Source organism: Phytophthora cinnamomi (genome assembly GCF_018691715.1).
Source record: "Phytophthora cinnamomi strain GKB4 chromosome Unknown Contig119, whole genome shotgun sequence".
NCBI lineage: Eukaryota > Oomycota > Peronosporomycetes > Peronosporales > Peronosporaceae > Phytophthora > Phytophthora cinnamomi.
The window spans coordinates 751,666-765,902 of record NW_027151052.1 but is presented as its reverse complement, the minus strand read 5'-3'; the positions used below and the strand labels follow the sequence as shown (position 1 = coordinate 765,902).

Genomic DNA, 14,237 nt, shown 5'->3' with positions numbered 1-14,237 from the left:
TTATGATGCATGTGCGTCTAGGGCGCAGCGACCTGAGTTTAGATATGCATAGCTTGTGTGTGATGGTCGATGCTTACTTGCCAAAGCGGCGCTTGCGGCGGTTGAACTCGACGATGATGTCCTGCAGGTCGTCGCGGGTCACCTCCGGCCAAAACTTGTCCATGAAAATGAGCTCGGCGTAGGCGATCTGATAGAGCAGGAAGTTGCTGATGCGCAGCTCTCCCGACGTACGGAGCATGATGTCCGGATCCGGCAAACCACTGGGATAGCATAGCACGGGGGTGAATTCGAGCTCCTGAACGATTGAACGAAAAGATTGGGCATGAGAACGTACGCAGTGAGCATGCGCTGGCTCAGCAGGTCCTCGTTAATGTCGTCGATGCTCGTCTCGCCCTCGGCGACCTCGGCAGCGATTTTCTTGCAGGCTCCGACGATCTCATCGCGGGCGCCGTAGCTGTAAAAGCGACACCAAATCTCGATTAGCCTCACGGTTGGGGATGAAAAGGCTTATTGAGGACAGGTACCTGACGCAAAGGTTGAGGTGGAACGCGTTGCAGTGCTGGGTCTTGGCCTCGACTTCCTTGATGGACTTGACAAGGAAGGCTGGCAGCTTGCGGCTGTCCGAGGCCAGCACACGCACCCTAATGTTGCGCGTGAGAGCCTCGCCCAGGATGTCGTGGATAAAGCCGTCGACCAGCTTCATCAGCGCGTCGATCTCGGCCTTCTCGCGCTTCCAGTTCTCTGCGAACACGCCAAGGTCAGCATCAGCACCAGCGCCGCCAATATCAACAGCGAGGACGAACCGACCCACCCGTGGAGAAGGCGAAGACGGTGAGGGCCTCGATGCCGGCGTCAATGCACCACTCCGTGAAGTTCATGACCGTCCTGGTGCCGTCCGAGTGGCCGCGAGTGCCCGAGCCATACTTGTTCTTGCCGTAGCGGCGGTTGCCATCGATAATGACGGCGATGTGGCGCGGGACCTGTCGACACAAATGAAAATGACAGCGGGGTGAGCGCTCAGCCACCAAACAGACAGGCAAGCAAACGACGACGACGACGCAAATCTACGACGAACCTTGAGCTCCTCGACCTGCGGCATGGCGGCGGTGCAGTTGTTGCTGATAGCCTCGGCGCCCATCGTCGTGTGCTCTGTGCGACGTCAATCTGGGAATGAGCTCGAGATTGGCGAGGGAACCCTCGCGGCACCCGATCGCCGCTGCATCATCCGTTGGCGTGTCGTCGTCGGGAGAGCAGCATGAACAAGACCGCCAGCACCTGGCACGCACTTCAACGCGCGATGCCTCGAATCAGTGATTTTCACTGAGATTTGTACAACGATTGTCATAATTGTCTGGTACTACTGTGCTGATGTGTCTTAGACTAACCTCAGAATTGGACTGACATACAAATTTCAAGTCAATGCAATATCAATAGTATAGTACGCCAAAAATAGTAAGTTGGTTCTTGTTTTTGCAATATATACTAGTGATGTCATGTAGCGACCTTTACTTGGCAAAAACGTCTAGTGAAACCTGGACCACGTAGATGTTGTGGTGGAATCAATAAGACTTGTAGCAAATTCCGTGTCCGTATGTGACTTATCAATACCCGCCCCTCGTGACGCCATCTAAACTCGACTTACTCATCCCTTAGCGAGCGCCTAAAGCTCGCCACTTTACGCTACCGTCCTCACCGGGCGTGTGCTTAGCGGATTCGGCTAAAACGCAGTATTCCGAGTAACGAATTCGCAAAACGCTACAATAGGATGGCAAACAGCTAAGCACGTTTGCAAACGTGAATATTAAAAGTCTCAAACTGGTACATTACGAGGATACACTAACCCTGCATTTTGTCACTGATGATACACGTGATGATCAGGAATACGATAGTACTATTATAGTATTACGGTAGTGCTACTACCTCCCTAATCGCTGAATCAGTAATTTGCTTTTCCACAATTACGAATCTCAGTGAAAATCACTGATTTATGGAAATTCCTTGATGTCTCGTCGTCGCCTGGACAGTCTCTGCCAGTATCGGGATATTGGGTAGATCCCAATCCCCACGCCAATCGAGACGGCGCTGGCGGTAAACCTCCGGCACGTCCCTCGGACATGTGCAGGTAAGATTCGATCTCGCGCCGTGGCAGGGCAGACAGCGGCCGTCTGCCTGGAACTTCTTTGGCGTGGGCCTGCGCCCAAGATCGACGACAACTTGTGGTCATCAAGGGTGCCGCCCCCTGAAGCTGTTGGCAACGAGCAGGCAGAACGGTCAGCCCATTACTGTATTATCACGTGGCAGGTCACGGGGGACAAGTAATGCTGCAGCTTCAGAGCTACAGCGACCCCACGTTCCATGGGCCCCGCCCCGCGTTGCCATCTCAAAGAAGCGAAACGCAACACGAACTGAGCCATGACACTCATCACTCATGACCGCTGGTCTCTATAGATCGACATTACCAGGTTCTGAGCGCAATCTTCGATTGTGAAAGAGCGCACGGGGTTGCGACGGGTTGCGCCCATCGGAAGTTTGAAAACGCAAGGTCGAGGTCGACAGGATCATGCACAGTAAGGCCAACGCGGCTCTCAAGTTGAGAGTCCCAACCAGTTTGGATGGAGGTCGCAGGTCGCGAGTGCCGCGCGGTCCTGTAAAACGATACATTTGGAGGTTGGCACGTTCTCTTGTACACTACTATTTCCTACTCTAGGTTTCCCCGCTGAATCTGCAACTGCCATCGGCTATCTACGGCGAACACAGTGTGCGGGAGTCTGCCAGTGCACAAGATTTGCCACAGCTGTCTGGTGAGATGTACTGAATTAGTAAGATCATTGCGGGACAATGTCTCTGCGTGAAACATCGAGTTGCTAGATCACGGTAGAAAATGAAAGGCCCACAATGAACATTATATCTTGCAGGACATGCAGTGTACACAACAACCAACTCCATTTACCTAAAGTCCTCATGACGAACCAGTCCAAAGTTAACAAGAAGGCATACGTGCGCCTGACGCTGGGTGAGAAGGTCATGGTGTGCGAGATGGCGCACAAGCAGACCGGCAACCGATCTTTCAGCATCCACGCACTTGCTGACTGGGCAGTACATTAGCGTCTATAAAAGCAGTACATTAGCTTCTATCAGCAACCTGTGCAGATATTGTAACCTCGCAGTTTTTTTTGGTCCCACCTTTGCAGATTCAGCGGGGACACCTGTAGTACATGTACCCTACTGTACTTGCAAGTTTTACAAATCAAGGTGCAAACGACTGGTCCATGCAATTTTTTTAATTTGAGGCTACGTTTTCTGACGATTTCAAGAAAAAGCCACATTTTTTATGACTTGCAAAACATCCGGAGCACTTTTCAGGCAATTTGCAAACTCGTGCTGTTATACAGCATCTTGGAACTCCACTATGTAATAATGTGCGCATCCTCCGATCGAACCCAAGGACGAAACAAAGCAGCAAAAAGCACATTTTTGACGCCTGTAAGCTATATAATGCTATTACGAATGCGTTCATCAAGTTTGAGCGACGTAATGGATACTTGATGAGCCCCCAACGTCTCCGTCTGCATTATTACATAGTGGAGTTTCAAGATGCTGTAGCACGGGTTTGCAAATTGCCTGAAAAGTGCTCCGGATGTTTTGCAAGTCATAAAAAATGTGGCTTTTTCTTGAAATCGTCAGAAAACGTAGCCTCAAATTAAAAAAATTGCATGGACCAGTCGTTTGCACCTTGATTTGTAAAACTTGCAAGTAGGGTGGGAAATGGATACATGTACGACGCATAACTTCCAACTGACAGGCGTCCTCCCTCGTGTTGTGCATGAAAGCTAGAAAACGATTTTGACAGGGTGTGTTTACTTGTAGCAGCAGCACAATCCCCAGCTCCAGCAATCTGATCACAGCGACGGGGAACACTGGGGCCTTAGAATAGCACTCGTCGACGAATGCATCGTTGAGGAAAGCATCCCGCACTCAATGATTGCGATGCCTCCACGCGAACTGGAAAGTGTAATTGACGCCTGCCCACCGCACAGCAAAGCATACAAATGATGTTAAGCAAGACGGCCCTGTCTGCCTGCAATGCCAGGATGAGAGAGGTACTAGTACACAGGTACGTGTACCGTTGTGCTGGAGGAAAAAGAAGAAGCAGTACGGGATGAACATCGCCAGCTTTGCCTGGATGTCATCGGCTGCCGTCTCCAACACGAACGCGAGCTGATGTAGGACGGAGAACTGCAGCCGCCGATTCAACAAGCGCACGAATGCCGCCAGAAAGAAAAACTCCATGGACACGAACACAGCCATGTTGGTCTGCGTTCGATACAAATCGAGGGGCGTAGCGTTCACTAGGGACGGGTAGTAAATCGCGTTGGGCAGTCGGGCTACTACGACCTGGAAAATGCCGTACATAGCTGGAATGATGCACTTCACGTACTCAACAAGGAGGAAATATTCCGTGATGGAAAGTGTTTCCAATCGTGAAACCTCTGCGGTGAGGACCGCAGGCCTGACGCTTGGGTGGGGGAGACGTGGTGGTGGTGGCAATGGAGGTGGAGATGCCATAGTTTTCGACGCTCGACGCGGTCTTGTTACAGACGAGTGGAACGACCGACCAGACGATCGAGCGCTAGATCGTCTCGCTAGCTTCAGGTTAGCAGCACTAGTTGCAAGCACCTTCGATAGCTGACGGCCAGTGTATAGCACGCTAGTGCTGTAATGACGACGAAGGCTATTGAGAGATTTCTGAGACTCGATAGTCGCCAATGGCGGTCCAAATAATAGGGAGCGAGCGCTGGAACGCTTCTTTAGCTTTTGGTTAGCAATACCAGGTGCAACCACTATCGAGAGACGACGACTCGAGGGATGCACGCCAGTGCTATGACGGCGACGAAGGGCAACGGTTGGCTTTTGAGGTGGCGCAGAGCCGATGGCCGCCAGTGTTGGGCCAGAAGCTGGGACTATTACAATAATCGAGCCTGAGCCCTGAGTTGAGCTACTGCTCCTGGAAGACTTCGCGATCAATACCATTGTGGGTCGTCGAAGCAGATAGCGCACACTAATCATCGAGCTGATGGAATCAAACAGCGAAAGACCAGTTGTCGTCCATACAGTGGCATGCTCGCCCTGCAGACATGCCGTTAGATACAAGACATGGAACAACTCCGTACTAAACACCACCACTTCCGGCAAACGCGCTCTCCAGCGTTCTTCCACACTCATCCCTCCATTGCTACGACGAAGGGCATATGCCATGACGAAGCGCATGACCACCTTCAGTAGAAACAATACACACAAGTACGCGAACTGATGAGCTCCATGCATCACCTGGAGTGTTGCAAATATGGTGGCACCTACTCCGGATAGGACGATCCCTCGTAGCTGTTGATATTCACGGTCACTTTTAGGCGAGGAAGCGAAGTGTTGGAGAGCAGCGGACTTCGAACTTGCGCTGCTCGAGGATAGGAGGCTGGAAAGGTTCTTGCGGCTTGGAGGAAACTAACGAAGTGATATATTTTTAAGGTTAGCGGGGCTCTCACTGCTTGTGACTGTTCATCTTCCAAAACGGACGCCATCTCGATCGCAGTTCCCGCTGGTCCGTTACAACCGTGACACGACCTCCGTCAGGAGAACGCCCTCCTCGTAAACAACTTACCAGCTGCGAATTTCGCAATAATGATGCTGCTTTTGATCTTGTAGTCGCTTGGACACTCGAATTGGTAGCCCCTTAGCTCGGCGATGGTACTCGCGAATTAAACCGGGCACCGAAAATAAATTTGTGGTCGGCTCCCAGGTGATATCATCTGCCTTTCCGACCCATTTGCATCGGTACTGCTCCGTCCCGTCACGCTTTATCCGGTGATCGATGATTTCCTCGATAAGATGGCCTTCAGATCCGTCCTTCAGCCGTACTGTTGGGATTGTCGAGTCGCGTGAGCACCCTGTAGCGTCCTTTACGAATCGTTTCAACACCATTGTGTGGAAAACTGGGTGGATTCGTAACTCGTGCGGGAGATTCAATTCATAGCTGGCTCCATCGTGCAATACGCGAAGTATTTCGTAGGGACCTATCCACTTGGCGGCAAACTTGCGTTGTACTGCTCCTACTGTTTTTGGATTGAAATCCTTGGTCGAGATGAGCACCATGTCGCCCACCTCGAACTTCTGATCGCGCCGGCCTTTGTCGTACTGGAGCTTCATTCGCTCTGCACTCGATCGCAACTGAGCCTGTAAATTTCGTAAAATAGATTCCATTCGAATCAGGAACTTCGATGCAGGAGCTCGCTGTTCCGTAGGAAGTTGCAGATCGGCTGGTAGCTTCGGTGAGTACCCTAAATCGGCAACAAAGGGACTCATTTCGATGCTTGACTGGTACCGATTGTTGTAGGCAAACTCTGCTAGAGCTAAATACCGGTCCCAATCGTCTTGGAAACCACTGACATAGTGACGTAGGTACCCTGAGAGGATACCATTGATCCTTTCGACCTGTCCATCGGTTCGTTGATGGTGTGCCGTGGCCAACTTCAGCTTAGTACCTAGAATTCGTGCACACGATGACCAGAATTTTGAGGTGAACTTTGAATCACGGTCGGAAACCACATCCGTCGGCAACCCATGATGACGAACGTACTCCTTGACAAACAATTCCGCCAGATCCTCGGCTGAAATTGTCGAGACGGTCCCGATAAAATGTGCTCGCTTAGTCAACCTGTCTGCAATGACTAAAATCGTGTCATACCCGCTTGTAGTTTCAGGAAGGCCCGTAATAAAATCCATTCCAATGGATGACCAGCGACCGGTTGGGATCTCCAGCGGGTGTAGGAGTCCCGGTGCCTTCCCGGTACGAGATTTATTTCGCTGGCACGACTCACAGGTGGCTACATACTCGCGAATTCTGCGATGCATGTGAGTCCAGTAAAATCGTTGTTGAACTGCGATGAGTGTTTTCTCGAAGCCCGGGTGTCCAGCGCTCGCGATATCATGCAATTCCCAAAGTAAAGTATTTTGAAGCTCAATAGCGTCAGCCGGAACAAAAATGCGCTTTGACGCGCCCGATACCCATCGAATGAGGTTCTCCTCCTCCACGAAAATGAACTGAGCGCCTCCTTTTGGTTGTGGTGGCAGTGCTGTCTTGTTATATCCTGCTTTTCGCTGAGCCACTCGTATCATTTCTAACAGTGACTTCGGTTGTAGGCGCCGAGCTGCACACATCTGTCGCTGCTTCTGCTCCAAAAAATCGATTTCGAAGTCCGGTCGCCTGCTCATAGCGTCTGCTACTGTATTAGTTGAGCCGGGAATGTACCTAAACCGCAAATTAAACTCTGCAAGCAGATCGTACCAGCGACACAGTCGCCGATTAATATTTTTCTGCTTCAGCACACGTTCTAGCGAGTGATGGTCGGTCTCGACAAGACATCCCCCATCGAGCAGATAAATTCTCCAAATCTGCAAACAATGAACAATGGCAAGCATTTCTTGCTCATGCGTCGGATAGTTTAGTTCTGCAGACTTCATCTTCCGACCACAAAAGGCTACTGGCTGCTCTTGACCGTTCTCGTCGTGCTGAAATAGAACACCACCTACTGCGTATCGCGAGGCATCTGTTCTCAAAAAAAATGGCTTCGAAAAATTTGGAAGAGCCAATACGGGTGTGTTGCTCATCGCCTCGTTCAGCAACTCAAAAGCCCGAACGTGCTCCTCGGTCCACTCGAGACGTTTTTGCTTCTGCTTCTTCATCATCCATTCAAACAGTGGTACACTAAGCTCAAAATAGGACCGGGAGAAACGTTGTACGTACACCGTCGTCCCTAAGAATGACTGGAGTTCTCGCACTGTCTTCGGGCGAGGCCAGTCCTTAATAACTCGAACCTTGTCGGGATCAATTCTAACGCCTTCTCGACCCACAAAATCTCCTAAACACGGAATTTCAGCTGCACAAAGTGTTGATTTGGCTAGTTTCAAATAAAGTTTTTTCTCCCGACAGCGCTCGAAGACCTTCCGCACCGCTGCCAAGTGTGACTCCACGTCCTTTCCCTTGGTAAAAACGTAAATATCATCAAAGTAAGTAGCAACGAAGTCGCGAAGGTCAACAAATATCGCCTGCACAATCCGATTGAAAGTGGCAGGTGCGTTGCTGAGGCCCATCGGGATTGCAATGTACTCGTACAGGCCGTCAGGAGTTTGAAAGGCTGTATACGGGATATCTTTCTCGCGCATCCGAAGCTGGTAATATCCTGATAAGAGATCGAAACAGCTGAACCAAAATGAAAGGCTCATGCGGTCAAATATTGCATCTTTCCTCGGCATGGGTGAGGATTGCCTAATTGTGCGCTCGTTCATGGCACGATAATCGTGGACCACTCTCCAGCCGACAGGCTTTTTAATGCAGAAAGTCGGAGCTGCGTGAGGCGACTTGCTTGGGCGGATCAGCCCTGCTCGCAGCATCGCCTTCACCCACTCTCGCAGTGCGGCTTCCTGCTCTGGACTGAGTCTCCACTGTTGTCGATAGACAGCACCCGTTCCTTCCTTGATCTCCATCTCATGCTCGCCATGCTCGGGAGGACCGATAGGCAGTTCAGCACGAAATATTTCCAGGAACTCCACTAGAAGCGGATAACCAGGATTATCCGAAAACTCGCAAGATCAGTAGACTCTTGCCTTTGTTTTTTGTCGGATGTAGCTGAATTTGCCGCTCCCGCTGCTGCAGCTGCAGTCGTCGTGTAGCCATCTTCTATTAGAGACTCAACATAAATTGCATTAATCGTCTCTGATGGCATCACCACCATGAACTCCACGTCGCGCTTCTTTACTAGTTTCCTTGCTGCCTTCAGCGAGATGTGCTTGGTGAATCCCCAACGACCACAATAATAAGCACTCCTCTCAGCTGGTAGTTCAGGTACTGCAGACACACTTACTGGCGGGACTGGTGCAGCTAGTTCCTTGCTTTGCCGTACCTCGTGCACTAGCCGCTCGATCTTTTGGCGGTACTGCTCTCTACTGTAAACTTGATCCGTCTTCCAGTCAATGATAGGTAGCGTCGTTCTCTTCCAAGGCACACCCAGCATTAGATCACAGTCGTTTGGGATAAAACAAACGTTGAAATCGAAGGTGAAAGGTGCCATGTCGTCCACGTAGATAGTGAGCGTGACGATGCGGTTAGGAACTTGCTCCGTTTTTCCGTTCGCGTATGTCACAGCGAAGAAGCCTAAATCAACAACAGCGTTATCCCACTGATTCCGCCGTATAAACGCCTCCAAGACGCCGCAAAAGCTTGCACCCTCGTCAAAGAAGGCTCTACCTTGTGATTTACTCTTGCCCCTATCGCAGCCGACGTCCTTGATTAAGTAGTTCTTTGTGGGCGCGGGCAGGGTTGCGTTAGCACGAAAGTACATCTGATTTTCCTTCTTCCCGGGGTCGAAGACTCTCGACTTCGCCGTTGCGTTGGCAATATCTGGTCCTGGGATGCCATCCCCAGAACCACCTAGTTTAAATCAGCCTTGATTTTCGCCATATCAGCTTGTAGCGCAGTCATCATCTTCAACAGCTGATCATTGCCGCCACTGCGGGCCGGTGTAGACGCTGTTGTGGCTGCATTGTTCTTGTTCTTGAGCCACTTTGGCTGAAGTTCCGGATGCATTTGCCAGCATTTATCCCTGGCATGACCTTGCTCTGTGCAGTGAGACGCAGTGCACCGCGAGGCGTCTGGCTTCTTATCGAATTTGTTCGGCGCAGCCTTACTTCGACTCTTGGCGCTTTCTTGAGCTCCAGGTCCAGACTGCTTTGCACTCCGCTTATTATTTGGGTCCGCTGGTGGCGCCCGAGGATTCATTGTCCGTGCGGCGTCCATCAGCTCTTCCAGCGTGGTGTACTGCTTCGTTTGAAGAAAATTCCGCAGCTCTTGAGACTGCAGACCTTTTTTGAAAAGTATCAACTTAAATTTTACTGAGACTTCCTCAGTTCTAGCTAGGCGCAAAAATTCTTCGATGTACTTGTCCAGCGTGCGTGATCCTTGAGTACAGTCAAACAAACGAGCCACTCGATCTTCTTCACGCGACTTTGTAAGAAAACGCTGCCGCATTTTCTTCACAATGAGACTCCAGCGCCACTCACCAGAGTACTCCTGCAATAGCCAGACTTTTGCCTCACCTTTTGTGTGATTCATCATGAGCTGCCCCACACGAAAATCAACTTGGAGTTGCCCGAAAAATAAACCAAATGCACCATACCAGGAAATCATGTTGAGAACATAGACCTCAATGTCCTCATTATCTGCTCCGCCGAATGTTGGAGTCTCATTCTGTTTCAAAATCTTGGATAGACGAAGCTCAAGCTCATCCACCGAGTAAGTTGGGGTGTTTGCAGGCATCCGGCCCAGCACGTCCCACTCGGGGTACAGCTCGGAGTTGTTGGCTACATTCGCTCCAGTTTCGTTACTCCCAACTTGTATAGCAGAAACAGTAGCACGAAGGTCAGTGAGTTCCTCGTGTTGAGCTTGTATCTCAGCGCGCATCTGCTCCATTCCTTCTCGCATTTCAGTCAACCCCTCTGAGTGATCTCGCATCGTAGTATAGCTCCGATTTGAGAACTGCTGCATTTGTTCTATCACTTCTTGCAGAAGCTGATTCGTCCGATTGGCCTGCTCCACGGTCTCGTGGTGCCGTCGCTCGACACGGGTGGCAAATGCCGCCACCGTATCGGTTAGAGTTGTCTGGTCCCGTCGCAATGTGTGGAGGGTTTCCTCCAGCCGGGGCAGATTAGTCAACAGGTCACGGACCTCTTCTACCTCGCTCGGATACAAACTGGTAGAAGTTGTATCTCCATATTCCGCGTTAAATTCGTCGATGTTGACGCCTTCCATGTCCATCTTGTCCCCTCACTCGTGAAGCTCTACAATGTTGCAAATATGGTGGCACCTACTCCGGATAGGACGATCCCTCGTAGCTGTTGATATTCACGGTCACTTTTAGGCGAGGAAGCGAAGTGTTGGAGAGCAGCGGACTTCGAACTTGCGCTGCTCGAGGATAGGAGGCTGGAAAGGTTCTTGCGGCTTGGAGGAAACTAACGAAGTGATATATTTTTAAGGTTAGCGGGGCTCTCACTGCTTGTGACTGTTCATCTTCCAAAACGGACGCCATCTCGATCGCAGTTCCCGCTGGTCCGTTACAACCGTGACATGGAGGCCGGCGTTGAATGCAGGGTAGATACACACTATGATTGTTTCTACGATCAGAACTCCCTTCCAGATGCGAGCATGGGCTGACAAGCGTGGGGTATCTATCAGTGTGTGCCAGCCAATAACCGCGACAAATAATCCGAAAAACACGATAGTGAAAACGCCGGTAGTGAGCACGCAGGCGAAGGGGATCGGGAACATCCAGGATGTACTAACAACTACGAGCACGAGAAAGTATGCTGCCGTCGTAGAAAATGTGATAACCAGTGCTTGCTTCTTGGACACTTTGAGCGGTGCGAGAAAGATGACACCCTGTTGGATGTAGCTGAGCGTGAGCACCGTAAAGATGATCGTGGATCTGACGAGCCATCGATAATTGGCTCTCCATCCAGCCTGAGGCGCGTCAAGAGGTACCAGTTCTTGTAGCAGCACGAAGGCTAAAATCGGCAGCGGCGTGAGTGTACACACGGCTAGAACTCTTGCCATTGACGCTGAATACAGGTAGCGTTCGAGTGCGCGGGCACGCCTGGCAGTGTACGCTCCGTGTCGACTGACCTGTACCCGCTCCCAGGCGGAGTAGATGCCACTGAAGATCAAAAGGGCACGGCGGGTGACAGTGGCGGTGCTGGCCTTGACGGGGGTGAACAAGGGGATGCTTGACGACGCCCTGGACGCCATGGTCAATAGTGCAATGGTCGACAGAGGTGTCTGCGTGTTGGTGACCAGCCAAATATAGCCGAAGACTTGGAAACAGTCGTCGCCATCTTGTCAGTAATACTGACTCAGTACCCGTCGTGCAAGCCATCGTCAAGCAAGCGTATTTTCAGTTCGGTCGTGGTTGTTACTCTCATTCTCAGGGATTTTAAGCATTTGCTCCTCGAGTGATTCACTCGGATGAAGTACGAGCTGACGGTCGTTTTGTTCCTAATACGGTGGCTTGTCGGGCTTGTGGGTTCTCGGGCTGCTGTATACAGCGAAGAAGATTTACTGCGTAGGGTTGCTTTAACAGGACGGGTCTTAATTAAGCCCCACAGGATGAGGCTGGTATACCCGGGGGAGGCAGGGTTTTCCCAAGTACCCGTAACTACTCTGCCACTCTTAATTCATAGGTAGTGACGGCGCAACTATGACACAATACACACAAATTTTCGACGGCTGCATCAGCACTTTAACGCCTTAGCCGACAAGATGGCAAAATGTCATCAGTATGTATTTTAATAGTTGTTATATGGTTAAAATACATGATAATACTGGTCGGCAGCTACGGGATCGTGCGTTGGCGAATTTTGCTCTGAACCAAGTTCACGTCTGCGCAGATCGGTTCATCTTTGACTATTTAGGCGTGCAATTCATTGGATTTCAAACTGCACGCAACATACCGTTGTGCAATTCAATACTACGCGTTGGTCGCCCAGGTGAATTGGAATGTGTAATCGACTCCGTTGTGCTCAAGAAAGAAGAAGAAGCAGTAGGGGATAAACATCGCCAACTTCGCTTGAATATCGTCAGCTGCCGTCTCCAATACAAACGCCAGTTGATGTAGCACGGAAAAGCGCAACGGGCGATGGAGGAACACTATGAATGCCGTCAGAGAAACGATTTCCATGGTTACGAAGACAGCCATGTTCGTCTGCGAGCGATACAGATCTTGCTGTGTGGCATTCGCCAGTGACGGATAATAGATAGCATTAGGCAATCGGGCAAGTGCGAATTGGAAGATACAGTACATGGCTGGGATGATGAACATGACGTATTCGATGAGGAGAAAGTATTCCGTCATCGATAGAGTTTCCAGGCGAGACACTTCGGCCCTAATTTCCTCCGTAGTAAGCCTCAGAATCGGGTGTGACGGCCGATTTTTCTTGCGTTCGGCCTGCGAAACGCGCGAATTCGATCGATTTGCCGATTGGCCTGACTGACTTGACACGCGAGAGCTAGACCGCCTCGCAAGCTTCAGGTGGGCGACAGATGTAATTACCGCGGACAAGCGACGACCGCTGGAAACATTTGCGATTGAAGAGCGTCGACGACTGGAGAAGCGTGCCGATGTGTTTGATTCGATTGGTGACAGTCTGCGTGTCGAAGGTATAGTCGTTCCCAACACCGGTCCAGTGGTCCGATTCAATTGCAACGAAAATCGTCCTGAAATTGGAATGATGACAGAAGAAGGACCTGGAGTAGGTGGACTGAAGGGCAATACCGTACCAGGCATCGATACAATCGATTTCAGCGAGCGAGAAGTAGACAAAGTCGGTTTGAATCCGGTGACAATGTTCCTAAGTGATTGAGTTGCCGACAGCAGTGGCCTTGCGACCAGTACGTAGTCTCTGAGCGAATGATAAGCAGGCCCACCAGATTCTCGGCGGCTCTGACTTACTGGTTTCCTCACCAAAACCATTTTACAGCGTTGAAGCAGTCGACGAACACTAATTACCAAGCCAGTTGCATCGAACAATGAAAGACCGATTGTTGCGCCAGTGGTAACGTTCTGACTCTGTAGGCACGCCGTCAGATATAAGACGCGAAACAGTTCTGTGCTGAATACCACCACTTCCGGCAGCCGTGTACGCCAGCGCTCTTCATCGCTTACGCCTCCTTTGCCACGACGAAGAGCATATGCCATAATAAAGCGCATAACCACTTTGAGAAGGAAGAGCACCATTAAGAATGCAAGCTGCTGAGCCCCATGAAATAACCGGAAGGCTGCATTGAAAGCGGGATACACAAACACAGTGATCGTTTCCACTAGCAGCACCCCCTTCAAAATCCGGACATGCGCGGACAGTCGTGGCGTAGTGGTGACTGTCTGCCACTCGACGACGGCAATAAAGACGCCGAAAAATAGACAAGTGAAAACTCCAGTGGTGAGCACACAAGCGAATGCGCAGTGCTTGCAGCCACGAGGACGCCAAAGTAGGCTGCGGTAGTACATAGTGTGATAACAAACGCTTGTCGCCATGAAACCTTAAGGGATGCAAGAAAGATCACACCCTGTTGAATGTAGCTGAGTGTGAGCACCATGAAGATGACTGTAGACCGCACGAACCATCGATAGTCGGCTCTC

At 50.7% G+C, this 14,237-nt stretch overlaps 1 protein-coding gene across 1 annotated transcript; it reads right to left on the bottom strand.

Annotated features, from left to right (window-relative positions):
• Positions 1 to 73: 73 nt before the first annotated feature.
• On the bottom strand, positions 74 to 1,138 carry IUM83_16819 (di-trans,poly-cis-decaprenylcistransferase; the record flags this gene model as incomplete). Its single annotated transcript, XM_067941730.1, has 5 exons — positions 74 to 260; positions 335 to 454; positions 525 to 741; positions 812 to 980; positions 1,076 to 1,138. The coding sequence occupies 5 exons, from the start codon at positions 1,136 to 1,138 to the stop codon at positions 74 to 76; spliced, it is 756 nt and encodes a 251-aa protein (XP_067781256.1).
• Positions 1,139 to 14,237: the final 13,099 nt, after the last annotated feature.